At 36.2% G+C, this 24150-nt stretch overlaps 1 protein-coding gene across 8 annotated transcripts in view; it reads right to left on the bottom strand.

The window, feature by feature from the left end:
• USP9X (ubiquitin specific peptidase 9 X-linked) overlaps positions 1–24150 on the bottom strand; it is a 147406-nt gene that overhangs the window by 86031 nt on the left and 37225 nt on the right. For all 8 annotated transcript variants that reach the window (XM_019019262.4, XM_055376430.2, XM_055376429.2 and 5 more), the window contains exons 2-11: positions 22195–22448; positions 16799–16944; positions 14423–14502; positions 11136–11248; positions 8940–9158; positions 5197–5312; positions 4751–5002; positions 4537–4675; positions 2524–2676; positions 1346–1450 (exon numbers count right to left, since the gene is read on the bottom strand). In XM_019019262.4, the coding sequence (XP_018874807.2) occupies positions 1346–1450; positions 2524–2676; positions 4537–4675; positions 4751–5002; positions 5197–5312; positions 8940–9158; positions 11136–11248; positions 14423–14502; positions 16799–16944; positions 22195–22290 (1419 nt within the window). In that variant the 5' untranslated portion in view covers positions 22291–22448. The remainder of the gene's footprint in view (positions 1–1345; positions 1451–2523; positions 2677–4536; positions 4676–4750; positions 5003–5196; positions 5313–8939; positions 9159–11135; positions 11249–14422; positions 14503–16798; positions 16945–22194; positions 22449–24150) is intronic.

Raw genomic sequence — 24150 nt, 5'->3', positions numbered from 1 at the left:
ACATAAAAGATTCACTCAATAATTTGTTCCCTTCAAAATAAAATTTTCCATAAGGCAGTGATTTTTCCATAAATCAAAGCTTTAATGTCCCTAAGACTTATCTGTGAAACTTGCTTAAAATATAGACTCTTGGGCTTCAGTACCTACTGATCTGATTTAATATGTCTGTGATGGAAGCCAGTAAAAATGGTATTTTTTTCTTCTACTGTGAAATACATATCTAGAAAAGTACGAGCATATACCATTATTACAGTACACAATGTGAACACCTGTGTAACTAGTACCCAGGTAGAAAATAATACACGAAGAGTAACATCCCAGAAACCAGCTGTGCCCATTTCGGAACTTTACATTAATGTAATCAAGGTGTATTAATTACTGTGTGGCTTTATTCCTTTCTTCAACCTTCTGTTTATTAGACTCATCCATATGGTTGAGTTGCTCTTTCATTGCCGTGAAATACTGCACTGTATGAACATTCCATAATTTATCTATTCTATGTTTTATCTATCCTACATAGCAGGTTTTTTCACTATTACAAGTAATTCTGCTAACAAGTGTTGCTGAACACATATCCTGGTGTACATAAGCATGAGTTTCTCAAGTGTATATTCAGAAGTCAAACTGATGAGTTATGAGAATCTTAAACTTTACCAGAAATACCAAGTATTTTCCAAAGTGGCTATAGCAATTTATGTTCCCACTGGTCAGTATAATTATTATTTTTAACAAGAAACTTTGGTGACCTATTGATCTAATGCCACTTGTTAACAGAACACCTCTTAGTGCAAACTGCCAAAAAGTTATGTTCTTAATCCACAAATTCACTAACCACTTGAGCTTTCACAAACCTAACCCTGGCAACTAATCAAAGATGTTACAAAACATGGCCTCAAAAACCAACATGATGGCATCAATGCAGATATGACTGTAGGAGGAGTTCTTGGGCTACCTTATCAGTTACATTTTGATTAACTCATATTTTGCTTGTACATATGACCCCAGAATACCAAGATATTGGTATTCTCTTGCTTTCATCTTACTGTTTATTGCAGCCAATCATCCTTCCCTGTAGTCCTACAATTTGCTTGAACCTGTAACTAAAATAGAAACTACCAGGGGAAAGAAAGAAAAAGTGATAGCCTGAGTTTCCATTATGGGGGCTATTAAGAAAATGAACATCAAGTTCTTGTTGGAAAAGAAAACAATGGGCCAATTCCTTCACACCACAGACTGTTTAATGGGATTTCTATTTAAGTATTTATTGGCTAAAAGTAATTCACAGATCTAATTAATCAATTCTATTTGAAATAGAATGGTAATATTTTGCTATGTTAACAATTACCTTAAAACAATCAAAAAGATGATCAAGTTGTTCAGGAGAAAAATCCCATGCCAATTTTGCCAGGAGATCATGTACATTCTTCACAATGGCTTCATGTTTCCCTGCCTATTGAAAAACAAAAACGAAATCACAATGCACTAGAATCTGAGTAATAGATTAAGTAGTGTATACTGCTTGCTGACAATTAATAAAGTACTCCTATCTCCTTCATTTAACTATGTAACACAAGAAAATTCCTAACACAGCCCGCGCAGTGGCAAATGCCTATAATCCCACCTACTCGGGAGGCTGAGGCAGGAGAATCACTTGAACCCAGGAGGCCAAGGTTGCAGTGAGCCGGTATCGAGCCACTGTACTCCAGCCTGGGCAACAGAGCAAAACTCCATCTCAAAAAAAAAAAAAAATTCTAACATTATAAAATGCTTTAGAACTGCCATCTAAAACCTGGCAACTTAATTTCATGATATAATAAATACAGTTAATGTGTATTTGGGCGGTTCATACAAACCTTTAATACAATTTATTTAATTTGACAATTTTAATATTGCAAATACAAAAATAAGGCACACTAACAATATTGTTTCAAAACTGGAACCTTAAGCACTCAAAGGCAAAGCTGTTTTCTTGGTTTTTATAGACTAAAAAAACAAAGCTTTAAAATCTACAACTCAATAATGCTTCCCAAGAAATCCACGATTAGAAAACTGTCATTAAGATAATAGAAGCAGTTGTAGTTTCCAACTCAAAAACTAAAAAGGTTACTAATCCTTCTGAAGAGTTATAAATTCTCTGGAATAATTATTACTGGTCTTTATAAATAATCAAGTGATTTAATTCTCTTGACACTGGAGGTTTTTGCTTTCTATTAAATCTATGAAGAAACCAATTAGAGATGTCTTTACTCTCTTTCAATAGACATTCCTTATGATTTTACTGTTTGCATCTTTATTTAAAACCACTGACAAATTCTCAACCTTTATCAAATACAGATAAAAGAATATTTTTTTTAAAAGATTATTGGTTATTTCAAAAAGATTCCTGGCAGGGTAACAAGCATTTAAACGTTCTCAAAGTCAAACAATACAAGCCTGCATCCATTTCATGACAGCTACTGTATTTCTTCAGTTTTTAGTATCTTTATTTTAAAAACTAAATAGCCATCATCTTAAATTCCTTACCTGTGCTGCCCAGATATTATCAAGATCCTGTAAGGTCAGAGCTTTTTCTTTGATGACAAAACGAAGAATCTTCTCTAACTTTTCTACATATTGTGGCTGATGAAGACTATCTCGCAACACTATGGATAAGATATTGTTCTGCTGTATCCATTCCTAAATGTTAATTCAAAAACGTGTTTGAAAGCAGAAATTAAAACAATTTTTTCTTAATTGCTCACACTATTATTAAATAATATAAGGAAATTCAAAACACATTTACAAAATATAATACTGGTAAAATATACTTATGTGTTGCTTTAATGGAAAATTATGAAATTTTATAACAATTTTGCACATACAGAAATGCTCCCATAAATAATACTGAAATTAAGAAGATTCTACACTCCAGCATTTACTCAGAAAAATATTATTTAAGTACACAATCGCCATGGTAGGGTGAGTACAGGACCAATTTTAGGATCCTTGGATTCTTTATCCCAATTTTGCCACAGAATTATGTTTTGACCTTGGGTAAAAAGGCACTCTATTTTTTACATTTATTTATTAACAATTATCATGTGCTAGGCACTATTATTGCTTATCCATTATCTCTTTAATTTTCCAAACAATCCTAGTAAGAGATACATTATTCTATTACAAAATGTAAACAGGCTCACAGATGCTAGAATTGGAATATGAATCAAGTCATATGCTTCCACAGTCTGTTTTTCTGTAACACTGTGCTAGCTTGCTCAACTAGCATTCATTTAATCTATAGCAACAGAATAAAGCGCTAACTCATGATACAAACAGGGAGTAATCCACACTATATGATTTTGCAGTATTTAGCTGAGAATAAAAAGTAGTTAGGCCCAAAATGTGCTAGAGAAGTACATGTCTCAGCTGATAAAGAGCCAGTTTTTAATGTCTAATCTGTTGCAGATATTTGTTTTTATGTTATTCTACATATATATGCATATATTTTTAATATGGAGACAGGGTCTCGCTTTGTTGCCCAGGCTGGTCTTAAACTCCTGGCCTCAAGCAATCTCTCCTCGGCCTCCCAAAGTGCTGGGATTACATGCGTGAGCCACTGCAGAGCCACAGATACTTTTGTAAAACACAATAAAAATGTCGCAATGTCAAACTGCAATGAAAGTTTCTAAACACTTAATGCCATTTTCTGTCCTATCTAGGACTGGTTCAAGAACCAGCACCAGTCTTCAGAGCACACTTTGAATAGCTCTGTGCTGGACTTTCCATGAGGCAGATACGTATATCATATGTATGAAACCAGATGTCTACCACCTGACCCCCTAACACAGGGCAATATCTAAGCAGTCTCCACATGCATTTTAACACACTCTAATCACTAACTCCCCTATTAAGTGAGGGCTCCTTGAGGGCAAGGACAGTTCTCCTACAGATGTTTCCCCAGGACTGTTACACAAATACATTCAAAAAATATTGGCACTGTAACTTAAATGGCATACTTACTCATTTCAAAACAATATAATACAAAATAGCTATGGTACATAAAGTTTCATAAAATTTCAATGTCAAAATAAGGACTTTCAAAATAAAATTCTCAAAATCGTGATAAAACAATTTGTATAGATCTTATTCTAGTAATTTTATTTCCTGTTTTAAAACGTTTAACTGTAAATGGTCAAATGAACAATAGGCCACTTTATAAGGTACTAGATACTACCCAATCCATTTTCTAGATCAACTCTACCTACTCCATTTCAACCAACTTCCCACTCTCCAACAAACTAATAATTACTTCAAAACGCCACATTCATCACTAAGTTTATCAAAGATGTTTTAAAGCTACCCATATCACTACCAAATAATAAACTATGTTATTTCAAAAAGTTCTCAGGATTAACAGAGTTATAAATCAATCAAAACACCTCCCAATTTCAGTTTACTTTAAAATGTTACTATTACTAATTTTTTTTAGCTAGAGCTATTCTAATTTCTTGTCTTAAGTAGATTCTTATTCCTATAAAGAAGAATTGAAAGACTCACTGCCATTCGTTCAGCTGTGAGCCACTCTTCCTCCTCAGGATTACCATGTCGATGGGTATAGTATGATACACTAGATATCACCTTATTAACTTCATTCAGTGCATTCATCTTTCCATTGAAAGAAGAAATTTGCAATAATCTGTAAGAAAAATTCAGTGATAAGTATGATTCTAAAATCGGCATTAACAATTATTTCAAGAGGTAAGTATCTTACCTAAGTATCATTTTTAACCTAAATATTTCTAAGTTTTTAACAGTTTCTTCTTGTCCTGGAACCCTTGAAGCTAAATTCTTCAAAGATTTAATAATCATTGAAAGAGCATCATTTTTGGCTTCATTCTTTGCTTCTTTTTTCAGTTCTTCATCAGTTAAGTTTTCTAAAAACTGTGGAACCATTTCTATTATTGGAAGAAAGTACTTTTTCACTGTATGAAGAGTGAGAAACTCATAGCATTGCCCAAATGGTCTGAAATAAGAAAGATACAAAACTCCTGTAAATACGCAATTTCTTAAAATCAATTTAAGACTAAATTCTCTATATTACTTTTAAAAAATCCAAGTTATTAGTTGAAGAAACCACACTTGAAAAACTCAATTTTTACGAAGCAAAAACCAGCAATTCTACGGTGCACTAACCATTGATTTTTAAATGTAACTTACTTAATAAGGGCTGCAATTATTTGAACGTTTAATGCTGATCCATTAATAAAACGATCATGCAAAATCTGGAACCCATTTAAAGTGCCAAATTTGTTGAGAAGATCCACTAGCCAACCCTGTAACACAATTAATGAAAAAAGTTAACTTCCTACTTTAAAGGGTAAAAAGCACTAAAAAAAAGCCTTATTGAAATATACTAGAAATAGTAAATTCAATAAAATAAATAATCTTTCAAAGGACCACAAAACATTGCATTTTGTTCATAGTAATTCCATCTGTGAGACAGAAGCAGTATACATAGTAAGTATAGATTAAATCACTGGGGCATAGTTCTGTCTGTTTGTACCAATGTAAGTGGTGAACAGGAATTAGAAGACATGCTCCTATTTCAGATATCCCACCATATAAGAATGAATACCTTCTAATTACTGGAAAGTCTTTTATATTAAAATAATTTTCAGGAGGCAGAAAGACTTCAAGAGAGTTAAGAAGAAGCTACTTGGTAATGAATTTTGAATCTACTTCTTGTTTAGTTGTAAAACATTAAAATTTCCCTATAAACACAGTAACTAATAGCCTGAGAGTCAACTGTCAATTAAAAACTAAGGTCTGGTACTAGTATCTACTGTTCCTAAGTAGAATATGCTGGTTGATACTTTTGCTTATACAAATTGCACCCAGTTCTCCTTATCTTAGAAGTAACACCATGCAACAGGATGAACTGTCTAAGAAAGAGCTGTAGCTCAAAGTACCATACAGCTGGCACAGACAACAGTTGTGAGGCTAAAAGCCTGTCTGTATGTAAAAACCTAAAATGAATTAAAAGGCTATATAAATATAAGAATCAAATATATGTAGAAATTAATGTACCTAAGAAAACCTTTCACACCTTGCCACCTTCTAAAATTTAGGCCATGTTTTAGAAGCCACTGGAAAACAAGGGGCAAAATACACAATTTCTCTTCTAAGCCTTAAGCAAAAATAACTTCTACAGCTATTTTAAAAAAATATACAGGAAAAAGTAAAGATGCTAAATGGCTATATGTTCAATGCTTGTTTAAAGAGAAAATATGATAGCTAATGCTAGTTTTTTGTGTGTGTTTTTTTGTTTTGAGACGGAGTTTTACTCTCGTCGCCCAGAGTGCAATGGTGCGATTATCGGCTCACTGCAACCTCTGCCTCCAGGGTTCAAGCAGGATTCTCCTGCTTCAGCCTCTCAAGTAGCTGTGATTATAGGCACACACCACCACACCCGGCTAATTTTTGTATTTTTAGTAGAGATGGGGTTTCACCATGTTGGCCAAGCTGGTCTTGAACTCCTGACTTCAGGTGATCCACCCGTCTTGGCCTCCCAAAGTGCTAGGATTACAGGCGTGAGCCACCTTGCCTGGCCTACTGCTAGTTTTTATATGGTTTTAAAAGAATATGAATGAACTAAGTTCTCTAATAAACCCATTATCGTATTTCAATTTAATAGTGTTTTCCTACCTTTTTAGTCATGAAAGGCTAATTCAAAACCATTAAAACTCGAGTACTTAATTCACCAGATCCCTTTTGTCATTCAGCAATTGTAAGAAAGTACATGCTCATTATGTAATATATTTTATTTCTTCAGTAACTATAATGAGACTATTAGATTGATATACTTGATAGTTACATACAATATTTATAAAACAGCAGGTGTGGACACAGTAAAGAACTAGTCTAAAGCTAATCTTTCTGTGTTTCTTTGGCTGCAATGTATGCTTAAACAATTGGGAATATTCAGATAAGAGTGCTTCAAACTGAGGCTAATAGGCTAGCTTCAGCAGCTGCCAACAACAGCTTTCCTTCTCTGGCTCTAAGTTTCCAAGACTGGCAGAGAAAGATCAGTAGCCCTAAACAGAAAATTCAAAATGAACACATAGCCTACAATTCACCATATGCTTTCCACATAGTTTTCTATTGCTACAAGTTCCTTTTCTCAAAGATAGCATGGTGAATTTCACCTAAGACCTTTTGTCGTAACCAATGAAGTTTTTATTATATTTTAAATGTTTGAATAAATGATCTCATTTAAACATCTTCAAACATCTTGGGAGAAGATGGGGATTAGGAAACACTCTGAGAGATAGTCCTGACAGCTTTAGCTTTGTCATGGGTCAAAAGTTGAGGCCACAGAGGTTCAATGTCCCAGGAGGGTAGGGGGTGTAGAGAGAATTTGAAGTAGAACAGAAGACCTACCAAAAGCTCCAGAGAATGATTAAGTATTAAGGCTCAAAAATATTCCCAATAAAACACTTTTAAGCTCTGTAACTCAAATTTCTCAAAGGTAAATGAAACTCATTACAAACAGTATCTGAAAGTGAATCTACAGCTTAGAAAGTTTATCCCATCGACTAAGTCTGATGATCTGAATTTTGCCACTACCACTTTTGGAGAACAGGAGAAAAAAAACATATGGAGGCTATTACATATCTCTTAGATTTTTCATTATATCATGACATCTGCATTCAACTAGGACATGGTTGAAGATGCTGCCAAATATGTCCCCTTTTAATCAGATTTTTAAAAGCTTATAGAAGACCTGCTTAGCTGTATGATAAAATTTCTCTTACTTCAATAGCAAGTAAATGTGAAGGTAACGCCATAGAATATGCTTCTCCTTGATTCGCAACTATATTTTGGGCTATATTTTTAAAAATTGTACTCTTGAAGGCTTTGAAAGGCTAACACTCTCACAATCGCTACATTTTATAAGTTTAATAGCAAGAACTATATTTCAAAGATATAAAACTATCTTCAACCAGAAGTCATCTAAAAATTTTACATTTAGCCATGTTAAATCAAGTTTTGTGCCCTGTGAATCTCTTAAGTTGTGGATTACTGGCACATAGAGAAAAAAAAAAAGTAAAATTTAAAAAGAAATACAGGTATAGATTAAAATTTTCATTTTGAAGACTGCCATTATTTAGATATTAACCTGATCTACTCAAGCAAAAATAAGCCATCTAGTGGCAACTATATGAACTGGGAAATATCAGAAAATCTCAAGTTTGACATTTTTTTGATAACTTCAGCTTATTAGTAAAATAAACCAAGTTCTGCATAATGTATGACTTAAAATCTTTCTGGCTGGATAGAAAAAGGGAAATTTGTACAAGACCTATAATATTAAAAATGTCTCCCTAAAATCTAAAATTTTAAAATTATATAATATTTATTAAAAGAAGCAGTGTGTAGGGAAAAATTTTTTAAAGTGTACAGTCTGTTTACACCAATATAGAAAACTTACATTTATGTACAGAATATATTTAAGTGAGATGTGGAAGATTTACTATATTGATTTCATTAACAATTTCTGTAATTTTATGATGTATTATTAGGTATTTAGAGGATATACTTGATTTTGGAGTCAAAATCTTAGAATGCCTAAAATGATCACGGCCCTACAGAACAACAATTGAGTCCTTGGTCAAAGAAGTAATCTCCTACTCTATTTCAAAGAAAAAATACAGTCTGTTTCCTACTAACCCAAATTATGACTACTTCTAAAGAGGCTGGACAGAAGACAATGGGGATAATTATACATGCAGAAAAAACAAAGAACTAGAACGACAAAGCTACGAAAAAGGCTCCTGGTTGTGTGTATTTTCATTTAAAGTGTTATTTCATTGTCACACTTTAAATACAGATCACTGAAGATTCTGTGTCAGAACAAAACAATTGTATTATTTAATTTTGAAAATAACAAACCAACACACCTTTGGTGATCGAGGATCTGGAGAACGAGCAAAGAGTTCATCTTCAGGCAACTGAACACTTGAGGAAACTGATTCACATGGACGTGTACCATTGTAGATATGGAATTTGCAATGAGGATTTAAGGCCATGGCAAGAAGTTCTAAAAGTGGAAACCAGTCTTGGGACAACTTGGCCACACATAGCTCCACCAGACGATGAGTATTGTTAATAATACACCTCTGTTATACAAGGGGGAAAGGCAATTTACAAGATCAAAACACTGCAATTTCAAACAGAAATATCTTCCAATATTAATCGTATCCTAACAAATAATGATCTCTCCATTTTTCTAATCATTAATATTGGGATCAAACTGATTATCAAAGGACAAATTAGAATTTGTTTACTTCATAATTTATATGGTACTTTCAAAAGCCATTTGCTATGGCTTAAAAAATACAAGAGGCACCATAAGTTATCTATTCCTGCTCTACGTCCACAGATAAGATGCAAGTTACTATTTTTTCTCTGTGGAATTTGTACACGAGAGGCAGCAATTCTAGAGTCTAAACAATATGTCAGGCTGAGCACAGTGGCTCACGCCTGTTAATCCCAACACTTTGGGAGGCTGAGGAAAGCGGATCACTTGAGGCCAGGAGTTTGAGATCAGCCTGGCCAACAGGGTGAAACCCTGTCTCTACTAAAAATACAAAAATTAGCCACGTGTGCTGGCATGTACCTGTAGTCCCAGCTACTCGGGAGGCTGGGGCATGAGAATAGCTCGAACCCAGGAGGCAGAGGCTCCAAGGAAGCCAAGATGGCCCCACTGCACTCCAGCCTGGGCAACAGAGCAAGACTCTGTCTCAAAAAATAAAAATAAATAAAATAAACAATATGTCAATCATCCAAGATAAATTTGCTAGCTAAATGTCAAATGCAGAAGTCTGACGCCACTTCCAGTTTCCATTTCTACACCTATAAAATTACATGTTAAATCAGAAAATGTGGAATTTTTATGCTATGGTCATATTTGGGAAATAGGTTATAGGCCACAAAAATATTATCTGCTTGACAACTTATGACCATTTCCATAGTATACAAAAGAACAGAGGCCGGGCATGGTGGCTCACACCTGTAATCCCAGCACTTTGGGAGGCTGAGGCAGGTGGATCACTTGAGGACAGGAGTTCGAGACCAGCCTGGCCAACATGGTGAAACCCCATCTTTCCTAAAAATACAAAAATTAGCCAGGCGTGGTGGCGCACGCCTGTAGTCCCAGCTACTCAGGAGGCTGAAGCAGGAGAATCACTTCAACCTGGGAGGCGGAGGTTGCAGTGAGCTGAGATCGCACCACTACACTCCAGCCTGGGAGACAGAGCGAGACTCCGTCTCGGGGGGCGGGGGGGGGGGAACACACAAAAAACAAAAGCAACAGAGACTTAGAGTAGTTATGGCATTTTATCAAGTCTGAGACATATACTTTTTTCACTTTTTAAGATCTCTGGAATCTGACTCTATCTTATAATCAATGAACAATACATTACTGTTTTCCTAAATGGAAGGTATTTGCAGAGAGGAATTGTGTTTGCTTCTGCTAGTCACTTGGGGGCACTACCAACATGAGACCACTTTACATTTTCCACTTAAGGGCTTTTTGTATTGCAACTATAATTTGAATTCAGACTACGAAACTGTTTAAATACTGGCTTGTGGTTTAGATTTTCACTTTTTTTTTTTAATCCCTCCCTCTACCAAGTGCCAAGGTTGAGATATGCAGGATTTTTTGCTGTCCCTTTCTGCATAGCAAGTTCATTTCTCATTTACCTCTATACTGACCCTTTGGTGTCCCAGACGTACATGAAATGCCCCATCTTGGGTGTTTTTCTTCCTTAATAGTCCATAAAACAGTGATGTACCTTATAATTGATAGCATTACATTTTGAATGAAATGTGATGACTTGCCTAAGGTCACAGACACTTGAGATCCCAGAGGAGAGATTAAACCCAAGCTTAACTCTAAATCTCATGCTTATTCTAAATGACCATGCGGCCTTCAAGAGACTTAATTTATAAACATTTTTAAGTTTTTCATTTTTAGACCTTTTAATTCAATTATAACAGAATAAATATAACACAGCCACACACACATATACCTCTCCCCACTCACAGGCATCACTATGTAAATCTGATCCTTTAAAGTCAAATGCAAGACTCACATGAATTTCAAACTTCCAGCCACTCACTGCTTCATCTGTAAGAATTTTAGTGAATGATATTGTTAGCCCATCACGGAAAAATCGCTGACATGCTTCACTTTTAACATCAAGGCCTAAGAAAAAGGGAAAAAAATTAATGCAAACAAAATGTTTATCTGGTTGTTTTTACATTGTCCAATATACAATAAAAGGTAATAAATAACTGGAAACTTCACCGACAGCTAACAAATATTTAATTGCATAAAAGTAGATTAACCGAGTAATATTAACACTAACTGAAAATGTTACAAATTATGGCACTAGCCTTAAACACAAAATGGTGATCAGCGGCACCACAAGAAGAGGCAAATTTAAATAGTATTTTGCTCCCTGAAAATAAGTCTTCGACCTTAAAACCATTTCCCAATTTTTAAAATCTTATTTTGTTCATAAATCATTCATTTAGCATCAATATCCTTATACTATTCTGTGTTTGATCAAATAAAATGAATTATGTCTTGTCTTCCTTATTAGCCTCTCTCAATTATCTCAGTGTCTCTGTTTCTTTATATCTTTGCTTAATTTCACCTCATTTTAGAAAGGCAACAGAGCAATGTGCTTCCAAACAAAGAAAATCTGTAACTCTTAATGACAAAATAAAAACTATTCAATTTGTATAGAAAGTATTATTTGATTGATAGTACAAAAGAGATGGTAATTTAAACTTCTAAAAATTTGGAACTTGTTGAAAATAACTGTGGTCTCAGAAAAAAAAATATGGTGGAGGGAGGAATACATGTCCACTGAATGTCAATGCCATTAAATGAAATACCATTAATCAGTGTTTATCCATCATTTTACAGTCAGGACTTAGAACATGCTTAGCAAAGAAGTCTTCCAAAATTTGCTGATATGCCCAAAAGAAAGAAAATCAGTATACTGAAGCGATATCTGCACTACTATGTTTGATGCAGCACTGTTCACAATAGCCAAGATTTTGAACCAACTTACGTGTTAACGGATGAATGGATAAAGGAAATGTGGTACATATACACAATGGAGTATTATTTAGCCATTAAAAACAAATGAGATCCTGTCATTTCCAACAACATGGATGGAACAAAAGGTCACCATGGTAAGTGAAATAAGCCAAGCACAGAAAGACAAACATCACATGTGCTCACTCATTTGCAGGATCTAAAAATCAAACAATTGAACTCACGGACGTAAAGAACAGCGGGATGGTTAATGGGTACAAAAATTAGAATAAGACCTAGTTACCTGATAGCACAAAACGGTGAGTACAGTAAAAAATAATTTAATTGTACATTTTAAAATAACTAAAAGAGTAAAACTGGATTGTTTGAAACACAAAGGATAAATGCTTGAGGTAATGGATACTGTATCTACCCTGATGTGATTATTATGCATTGTATGCCTGCATCAAAATATCTCATTACCCCAAAATACATACACCTACTATATACCCATAAAAATTCAACATTTTTAAAATAAAAAAAGATATTTTCTTTAAAAAATTTTGATGAATTAGTGAATGTGTAAAAGAACAAAAAATTCTGAGTGGTGAAAACAACTGTAACCTGTCCGCGTATTGTATTTTCACTTTGGGATATTATTTCTACAAGATTAATGAGGCATAAGGACACGTTCTTTAAACAAAAGAGGGGAATTATTAAAAGATAAATCAAACTTTCCCTTGCCATGGAGTTGAACTTAAAGTACTAAACATATTAATTTTGACAATAATCAGTTTCAATTGTGATAGTGCCTACTGTTAGTTATAACACATCCATAGCTATCCTATTTCAGAAAATGAAATGTTACTGCTTTTTAATCTGCAATATCTTAAAAAATGAATTGAAAGTTATTACAATGGTAGTCCTCTGTTAGATAATTCAACTGCACCTAAAGTAGACCAAAGTCATTGGGGGAAAAAAAAGATTAATTCCAGCATTAAACTTTTTTTCTGGACAACTGAGTAAAAACACCAGATTTCCTTTTGCTGGTTAAACAAAAACTGAGACTTCATCTTCCGATTCTTTAAGAGAAAAATCACACCTTTCCTGTGTATTAATAAAAAAAAAAAAATAGGCTGGGTACAGTAGCTCACGCCTGCAATCCCAGCACTTTGGAAGGCCGAGGTGGGAGGATCACTTGAACCCAGGAGTTCAAGACCAGCCTGGGGAACCAGTCTGTCTCTACAAAAAAAAAAAAAAAAAAAAAGATTAGCTGGGCACAGTGGCTCATGCCTATAATCCCAGCACTTTCGGAGGCCAAGGCGGGTGGATCACCTGAGGTCAGGAGTTCGAGACTAGCCTGGCCAACATGGTGAAACCCCGTCTTTACTAAGAATACAAAAATTAGCCGGGCATGGTGGTGGGCGCCTGTAATCCCAGCTACTCGGGAGGCTGAGGCAGGAGAATCGCTTGAACCGGGGAGGTGGAGGTTGCAGTGAGCCAAGATCACGCCACTGCACTCCAGCCTGGGCAACAAGAGTGAAATTCCATCTCAAAAAAAAAAAAAAAAAATTAGTGGGCATGGTGGCGCATGCCTGTATCCCACTCAAGAGGCTGAGGTGGAATGATTGCTTGAACATAGGAGGTAGAGACTGCAGTGAGCCATGATCACATCGCCACACTCCAGCCTGGGTGACAAAGCAAGACCCTATCTTACAAATATGTAAGCGAGACAGTTTATTTCAGAAGTACAATATTAATGAAATGGTAATTTTTACCTGAAGGATTATGAATGAAGATTTTACTAGGTAAAATTTTACTGAGTACAAAGAGCCACACATCCTAATTCACTGTCGTTTCAGTAAAGCAGTCAAAGGTCAAGTGTAAATCATTTGTAGACTTACATAGTAATATTTTGAGGACAGAAATGACTCAAGATAATTACAAGGAGGGCAGGGGGCAGATATGTCTGGAGTCCATCATACCATCCATCATTTATAGAGTACTTAATTGTAAAATGTTCTTTTGTATAGTATTTCCCATAACAGATAAGACCCTCAATTAAAAATGTTTAACTTCTGAGTGACAACCTCTTTGCAAATCTGACGAAACAATGAATCCACTCCTTAGAAATACAAATATAAATTTTATGTGACCTCAGAGAGTTCACAAACATCCTTTAAGAATGTCCAAAGGATATGAGCCCCTCCTTGCAAGCTGCAGTATGTGTTTATGATGGAGGAAAACAAATCCACTTCATCCGCTTTTGGGATAAAGTAAAAATACATCTAGTAGCATACATTATAGGAAGCATAAAAACATATAACTTACCTTTTTTACTAAGATCAATAGCAGCTTCTAAAAGCACTTCTAATTCCCCTTTCGGCAAAACTGGAACCACCCATCGAGGCCTAAAAGTTTTACCAAATAAAAACATGCTTAATGGTTGTACACTAAAAGAGGCACTACAAATGAGCTACTAATTATAATTATCTTGCTATGAAAATATTTAATATTAATATTAAAATAACATTAAAATATTAAGACAAGGTTGGCAGATTATCTGCTTTGTGGGACTAAGCACCACCTGATGTCTCTACAAATTTTTACAGGTACTGTCAAAAGATACAGCAATAAGAGAGGGAAGAAAACTAAATTATCTTGATAACTTAGGATATAAAACTATTATAACAATCAAATATTAACTAATTAGGTATCATGGATATTTTTGTTAAAATTCATAGGGAAGTGCTCTTTCAGGATTCAGATCAAAGGAGACATTATGATAAACCTCTTCATTGCCCCGCCACCCCCTTTTTTTTTTGGTAAGAGACAGGGTTGCCCGGGAGCAGTGGCTCACGCCTCTAATCCCAGCACTTTGGGAGGCTGAGGCAGGAGGATCACCTGACATCAGGCGTTTGAGACCAGCCTGGCCAACATGGTGAAATGACGTCTCTACTAAAAATACAAAAATTAGCCAGGTGTGATGGCACATGCCTGTAATCTCAGCTACTCGGGAGGCTGAGGCAGGAGAATCGCTTGAACCTGGGAGGCGGAGGTTGCAGTGAGCCAAGATTGTGCCACTGCACTACAGCCTGGGCAACAGAGTGAGACACCGTCTCAAAAGAAAAAAAAAAGAAAAAGAAAAGAAAAGAGATCAAGACCATCCTGGCCAACATGGTGAAACCCCATCTCTACTAACACAAAAATTAGCTGGGTATGGTGGCACGTGCCTGTAGTCCTAGCTACTCAGGAGGCTGAGGCAGGAGAATTGCTTGAACCCAGGAGGCGAAGGTTGCAGTGAGCCGAGATCACACCACTGCACTCCAGCCTGGTGACAGAGCGAGACTCCATCTCAAAAAAAAAAAAAAAAAGAAAAAAAAAAAAGAAAAAAAAAATCATTTGTATTTTTCTCCCCGCTGAGAACTTGCTAATAATATGCAACTTCAGCATAAGAAGTATTTTATTACCAATCACCAACCACCAGACAAGTATGGAAAAGCAACAAACAATACAACCTTCTGCTATGGTATCACTGCTATAGAGAATGGTCAGGGACCACTATTAAATATAATTTATTATATACCATTACTATAGGCACCTGCCAGAATCATACAATGTATTCTTATAAATATACAATTAAAAACAATGGAATTTATTAATAGGAAAAATATTCAAGATAAATGAAAGCAAGTTACAAAATTATAGTAAGAATCCTCTATTTATAGAAAAATCAATTCATATATGATAGTAAACACAAAGGTAATCTGAAGAATGTATTGATTGTTAACAGTAATTTTTGGCAGGAATATGTGTATGTAAGGGGGAAATTACAGAGAAATTTACCTACACAAAATATTTCTGTTAACACATACTCATTATTTATATATTTAGATTTCTTTTTTTAATGCAAAGGATTTCTATTTCCCCTCACATTATGCATTTAATAGTGTTGACTTATTTTTAGAAAATGAAATTAAAAAAAAAAAACTCAGTAAAGCAAGTGCCTTTAAGAACATGTGTTTTCATCACTTTCCTTTTGGGGAGTGAGGGGGAAATGTGTCACACCTTCCTAGCACTCACTTGTTGAGCCCACAGTCTGGTGAAGATCACAGTCACATGGGATTCCTTGATGTGCTCTTCCCTAGCCTCCTGAAATCTTTTTCTTCCTCTGCACAAAAGCTTAAAGCTTCACTCTCTTGGAGGTTTCCTCTAAATAATCAAAGTGTGTGGGGTGGGATAGGGTGGTTGTTTGTACTATAAGTGTGAAAAATTATATTCTGAACTGTTCCAAGATGAAGACCAAAAAAAGGAAACATCTAGGATGGTTAAATAGCTCAAACTAGTCAAGAGTTCACTAGGATCAGGCTCTGAGGAACTCAATGTCCTCATGACCTGATTTACCTCAGGCCATCCCAAAAATTATGAAAGTCATCCAGCAACCAAGAGACCAATGAGAAAAAAACTTCATAAACTCTCCAAGAGGGAAACTGAACATACAATTTTACTTCGGAAACAACCCAACTAGGGTCATCATCATTAATGTGAAATTTTTACTAACACTGTCACTCCCTTTCATTTATTAAATCTATTAAGAATCACGGGTTATAAAGCACTTGGCAGTGACGAAGCTATAAAGACTATTAAGGAGGCAGTGGGGTTACTTTCCTGTCTGCTCTCTTTCTTGGGTGTTACACACCAACTCACCTGTTGATCATGTCATCCAACTTGGCCAAGTCGGTATGTGGAAATGCAGGTTCCTCATCTTCAAGCTGTGGTGGGGCATCACCTTGACCTTGCTCATCTGGGGGAGTTGCCGGGGAATTTTCATTGGAAGAATCAGGCGATGAAGTCTTAATTAAAAATTAAACATTCCACATTTAAGTTTCTATAACATATGTAAAATAGTAATCCAAACACCAACATAGACAAGCATTGCAGATTTAAAAATTTTGTAAATAGCCCTACATATCCATGGGTTCTGCATCTGCACAGTCAACCAACAACCTTGGATCGAAAATATTCAGAAAAAATTGCCTATGTGCTGAATATGTACAAACTTTTTTGCTTGTCATTATTCCCCAAACAATATAGCATAATTATTTGTATAGCATCTACACTGTATTAGGCATCATAAGTAATCTAGAGATGATGTGAAGTATATACAGAAAGATGTGCATGAGTTATATTCAAATACTAAACCATTTTATATCAGGGACTTGAGCATACACCAATTTTGCTATCCAAGTGGTAAGAGGTCTTGGAACCAATCCTCCATGAATACTAAGGAACAACTGCATTGTAAATTTTTACAAAAGATAAAATAATGGAAAGTTTATGATGTTTCAGGCCATCTCTGTACTACTGTGCTTTAAAATAATTTCATCTAATCCTCAACAACCTAATGAAATATGCTACTGCCGTTTAATAGATGAAAAAAACTCAGACAGTAAGTAGCCCAAGATCACACAGCTCAAATTCTATACTCAGGATTTCTATCAAAGTCTAAATAGTTTGTGTTCTTAATCATAATGTGTACTGCCTCTCTGCTTACATTTCCCATTATATGAGCCATGACAGAAATTATTCCACAAATATGATACATCACATTTTATACATTATAAAGTAATTTATAACTTCTGTTTTTTATTTGAAGGGAGAAAATGTAATTATTCCATAATTTCCCTACACCCAAACCATTATCCAAACAATAATTATTTAGAAGTTCATGATTATGGTTCTTAAATAAGTAACATCACTTTCAACTAACGTGGCTATTTTTCTCTTTCATTCCTCATTTTTAGCATGTCTTTCTCTCCCCCCGCTTTAGCAGTGCATAATATTTTCACAACTAAGTGAACGAACTTTTATGACCTTTACTCTTAATTCAGAAAGCAGGTGGTATTTTCTCTTTCAAAATGAAACTAACCTAAATTTTAAACTGATTTTTATTCATGTGTTCTTGAATTTTCTATTCACTGTAGGCTGATGGCCCTTTAAGAGAAACGGGCCCCTCGCCTTATCATTCAAGCACCTATTTAACAGTTGTAAAATAAAGAGTTGCATAAATAAGCACTTGCACGAAGACACATGAGTTTACCAGCATTAATATGTTTTACTCACAAAGTTTATACATGAACTCATATGGTCAATTAGTAACTAAATGGTGAACTTCTACTTAAGATGGAGAACACTGTGCAGGTGCTCAAAGAGCTGGTCTCAAGGCACAGGAAACTACAGCACGGAAGTCAAGTGTTACAAGTCCAACAAAAATGTCCGATGTGAAGTATGTAACTTTGGAAGCCTGCTTTATTATTTTTTAACTCCTTGCCCCCTGATATACAGGTAGTTTACACATGCTCATAGAAAATATAAAAAATAAAATTTAAAACACCTGTAATTCCACACCTATAAACACCACCGATATTTATTTCCTTGTAATCTTTAAGAGTAAATAAAAACTGTCCATATATATGTTCAATAAAACTGGAATTATACATAAGTCTCTGTCCTTTTCCATTCAATATATCTAGGTATTCAATTTTTTGATTAAGAATCTTAAAAAAATATCAATGGCCAGATAATATTGCATGAATTAAACAAAATTAAGGGGACGTTTAGTATTTGGTTATTTTTACTGCTAACAAACATAAACATACCTGTAAATTAATGTTCTCATATATAAACCTCTGTGTTGAACTTCAACTTTTCCTTAGGATAGGATCCTGGATATATAATTACTAGAACAGTATAAACAATTTCTTTGAAGGCCACTGACAAATACTGCCAAATTTCATTCCAGAAAATTTGCACCCTCCCAGCAACCACATCCAAGAGTGTTCATCCCACGGTGCCTCTGCCAAGGCTGTTTCATTTATCGAGTTTTACTACATACTAAAGCCTAAAATTCTCTAAGAGAATTTTTTTTAAAGGCATGCTTAAAAAAAATTAAGTGAAAAATCTGATTTTAGAAATTCCCTTTATGCCAGCACATAAAAAGCATATCCAAAAAGTGAGCCCTAAATTGAACAGTAATTAACACTTTGGTTGCTGCTTCTTGGTACAACCGTGTCAGATCTTGTAAAATAAAATCCTAACATTAAAAAGTAGAGAAAAACAAAATGTAAGAGTGAGGGATAATGTAATTTGTTTCATTCCTTTGTTATTTTAAATTACCAGTCATCTTTAAAAATGTAAAGTTTTTAGAAGAAAAAGAACACAATGTAGACATAGAATATTAGGTTGAATATCACAAACCCAAGAGCTCTAAAAATCATCAAGTACACCTTAAAATAAGAGTAAGGTTAAATTAAAGGTTTGATTTTTGTCTAAAGCCATGCAAGTCAGAAACATTGCAAAAGAGGTTAGAATTCCATGGACAATGCAGGTATAAAATGAAAAAGAAAGAGGGAAAGATACTGGAACTCTAACTACTAGCTTCTGGTGTAAAATTTGAAATCTTTAGCATCCAACTCAAACCTCTGACTACGCTTTTAAAAACCTGAATACTGGCTAACAAATTTATGTCACAGGAAGGTCTTAACTCTGTCCAAGACCTGTGACCATACACTTTAATATTTTATGTCTCGAAAATGGGAACTAGAGAGAGGAAAAGGAATAAAACTGACACATTTATTTGGGGGAGAAAAAAACCCCGACTTGTTCACTTCTCTAAAATGGCAGAGAAAGAAGAAAAAGGAGAGACAGACAGAAGCTCTTTTCTACACTACTTACAATAGAATATCTAATCTGTAATAGCTGGACAATAAGAACTTATCCCCAAATAACAGTATAAAAACTTCAAAATAACACTTTGCCTAAAAACTTACCTGACTCTACATAAACATGTAATAATTGGAAGCAGCATGTTTGTGATCATTTACACACACCTCAACTTACCTCTTACCTCTATAGAAGGTAAGTTGTGATGTGAGCTGTACATCACAAGTTTTAATGTTTTGTCACTCAATTTAATACTTCCCAATATAAAACTGTATATATTAGAAAAGACAACTGAAATCAATTATCTAAATTTCCATTTCAAGAAATGAGAAAAAGAACAGCAAACCAAATCCAAAGTAAGCAAAAGGAACAGAGAGAGAGACAGAGAGAGAGAGAGAGAGAGAGAGAGAGAGAGTGTGTGTGTGTGTGTGTGTGTGTGTGTGTGTGTGTGTGTGTGTGTGTGTGTGTGTGTGTTGGCGGGAGGGGTGTGGGGGGAGGGACTAAAGCCAAGAGAGTTGTTTTTAGAAGGTTTAATGACATTGGTAGTGGTATCAGAAATAAGGAGGCATTACCATAGGCCCCAAGACACAAAAAAGATAATAAAAAGGGTCGTTAACAACTTTACCTCAAATTTGAAAATCTAGATGAAATAAACCAATTCCTTGAAAACCATAATTTACCAAAAGACACTAAAAATTAAAAAATTCCTCCACTTAAAAAAAAAAAATGGATCGGCCGGGTACCGTGGCTCATGCCTGTAATCCCAGCATTTTGGGAGGCCCAAGGCAGGCGGATCACAAGGTACGGAGTTCGAGACCAGCCTGACCAATATGGTGAAATCCCATCTCTACTAAAAATACAAAAATTAGCTGAGTGTGGTGGGACGTGCCTGTAATCCCAGCTACTCGGGAGGCTGAGGCAGGAGAATCGCTTGAACCAGGGAGGCGGAGGCTGCAGTGAGCCAAGATCGTACCACTGCACTCCAGCCTGGGCAAAAGAGCAAGACCCCATCTCCAAATTAAAAAATGGATCTTCAATTAAAACTTTTCCATAAATAAAACCCCAGGCCAGATGGGTCCACCAGTAAAATCTTCCAAACAATTAATGAAGAAATAATAAACTTCGCATAAATTCATCCAGAGAACAGAAAGAGATACACCCTATGAGTTTTGAGGCCAGCATAAAACCTTAATACCAAAATCTATGTTTAGCATTACTTCAATTGATCCTTTTAACAGTCCATGAAGTAGTTACACTATTATTACCCTCACTGTACAGATAAACAAACTGAGGCTTAGAGGTTATATAATTAACCCAGAGTCATAACGCAAGTATGGTACAAAGCTGAAATTTGAACGCTAGGCAACATGACTTGGGTCCACGTTCTTTTTATAATCTTATTGTAAATTGACAATTTACAATTGTATGTATTTATGGGGTAGAAAGTGGTGTCATGATTTATGATGGGTCCAATGCTAATCATAGGCTACACTGAATGATTTAATGCTTTCCCCCTTAGAATTGACACATGGCTTAGTTAATTTTAATGACTGACAGTATAAGCCATCAGAAAAAGATGGACTACATACTCAAGTATTACCATCTACACCACTTGAGCTTTCTTGTTACTATGCAAGACCTATGTTCACTTTTCTTTTTTTTCGGAGATGGAGTCTTGCTCTGTCACCCAGGCTGGAGTGCAGTGGCACCATCTCGGCTCACTGCAACCTCTGCCTCCCAGTTCAAGGGATTCTTCTGCCTCAGCCTCCCGAGCAGCTGGGACTACAGGCACGTGCCACCACACCCAGCTACTTTTTCTATTTTCTAGTAGAGATGGGGTTTCACCATATTGGCCAGGCTGGTCTCGAACTCCTTACCTTGTGATCCGCCTGCCTCAGCCTCCCAAAGTGCTGGGATTACTGGCGTGAGCCACTGCGCCCAACATGTTCACTTTTGTTAATCAAAACTTAAAATAAGTTGCTTCACAAATTATTTAGAACATGTTCCATCATTTAGTACCCCAACAGTAGACCCACCAATGTAGGTTTTTTGTTTTTGTTTTTGAGACAGAGACTCGCTCTGTCACCCAGGGTGGAGTACGGTGGCACCATCTCAGCTCACTGCAACCTCAGCCTCCCAGGTTCAAGCGATTCTCTTGTCTCAGCCTCCCAAGTAGCTGGGATTACAGGTGCATGCTACCACGCCCGGCTAATTTTTGTATTTTTAGTAGAGACAGGTTTTTACCCTGTTGACCAGGCTGGTCTCAAACTCTTGACCTCAAGTGATCCGCCTGCCTCAACCTCCCAAAGTGCTGCAATTACAGATGTGAACCACTGAGTCCAGCCCCACTGTAGCTTTAACTAGTATCTTCAACATCCTACCTGATTCTGTTGGAGGGGGGGCTGAGACTGCCCATCAGGAGCCTGGCCCTGGTTGTCATTCCCTCCGACCGGAGAGCCACGAGTCGTGGCTGTCATACTCGACACAGGGCAGATCTTTGCAATTTTGTCTGCTTATGTAGTTGTCTTGAGAAAAGAAATTATAGTCCACTTATAGAAGATGAAGTACCAGCATTTGTCAGTCTTAAAAAGGTCCAATTCAAGAATAAACCATCTTGCAGAGACCATTGCATAACCTACAAATAGAAAGGGGAAAAAGTAATTGGTTTTAGATATAAAAAACATGAATTATGGAACTGTTCAAATTTAGTATCACCAGTGAATCTAATCAGGAAAAAGGGGCTATACAAACAACAAGAGAAAGTAAAAAGCTGAAGTTTCATTAATACTACATTTAACTTAAAACTGATCATTGGTACACTGGCCATTATACCAAGAAAACAAACAAATATAGCCTCCTGGAAATGACTCCAAAGGCAATATATCAAAGTACTTAACTGTCATTTTAATTAAATTAAGAAACGGCAAAAACTATCTGTTTTCAATTTGCTGATGCATTCATTATACTGTAAGAATAAGGTCAAGAGGTATGCAAGTGGGGTCCCTGGCGAGGGCTCAAGCCTGGACCTGCAGCCCTAAATGAGAACAGGCATTCCTGTTTTCATGCCCAAGTGTTCCCTTTTGGCCTGCCACACACCCCTATCCTGTGCCCATATAAACCCCAAGCCCCAGGCTCCAAAAGCAGAAGAGTGGCAGAGAAGCACAGCAGAGAAGGAGAGAGGAAGTGTCTAAAGGTGGAGAGGAGGTTCAAGCTGGGGGCAGTTGGAGATTGGCTGTGAGATAGCCGAACTCCAGGAGAAGATCATCTTCCCACTCCAACCCCTCTCCAGCTCCCCATCCCACTGACAGCCACCTCCACCACTCAATAAAATCCCCACATTCACCATCCTTCAAGTCCCTGTGACCTGATTCTTCCCAGACACAGGAATAGAACTCGGGATGCCCTAAATGCGGAAACCCAAAAAGGCTGTCACACTGACTCTTCTCTGAGCTGTTTAACACTTACGCTGGGACAGCAGGGCTAAAGGAGCATTGTAACACTCCTAGACACTGCTGTGGGGCCGGAGCCCAAAAGCGCTCACCCTGGTTCCTGTACCTGCTCACCTGTGTGCTCCCCTTCCCATAAGAGGAATAAATGAGCCACACCCCTGTCACACATCCGGTGAGGGAGTCAGGGAACTCTCCTGTTTCAGTAACATGTGTACTAAGACAAAGTACAAAGTGATTTTTTAAAACATTTCAAGGAAGGCCGCACAACTAACATTTATCACTGATACTAGGGCATTATAAATGGTTTTTTAAACTAGCTTCTAAGTACTTTTAACATAAACTTTGACGCTTTGGAGAGAAACATCAGGGGTGCATGCATACACAGTAAAGACCACGTAAAGATGCAGCAAAAAGGTGGCCACCTGCAAGCCAGAGAAGAAACCAAACCTACCAACACATTGATATTGGACTTCTGGCCTTCAGAATTGTGAGAGAACAAATTTCTGTTAAGCTCCCCGCTCTCTCCACCCCCTACAAACAAAAAACCCTGAAAACCCCCCCAAAAACCTCTGGTAAAATTTTAAGAGGGTTCAAACTACATAATACTCCAATACAACTGAATTTGTCAGATGATCTCAGCTCTCTACTTTGGCAAGGTTTTGGCTCCAGCCACTCCTAGAGCCATAACAGGGTTACAAGGCCACAACTGTTTAAGAACAGGGAACTCTTCTTTACAAACTGACCAGCAAACAAGTATAGGAGAATGCTACCAAATCCTCAATTCTATATTCATTAGATCAGTAGCCCTCTTCAGCTACACAATAAAATCACCTGAAGTGATTTTGTTTAAAACACTGATGCCCAGGTTCCTCTCCAGATGAAATAAAT

Source organism: Gorilla gorilla, chromosome X (genome assembly GCF_029281585.2).
Source record: "Gorilla gorilla gorilla isolate KB3781 chromosome X, NHGRI_mGorGor1-v2.1_pri, whole genome shotgun sequence".
Taxonomy (NCBI): Eukaryota; Metazoa; Chordata; class Mammalia; order Primates; family Hominidae; genus Gorilla; species Gorilla gorilla.
The sequence above is the reverse complement of the archived record's forward strand: the minus strand, read 5'-3'. Positions and strand labels throughout refer to the sequence as shown.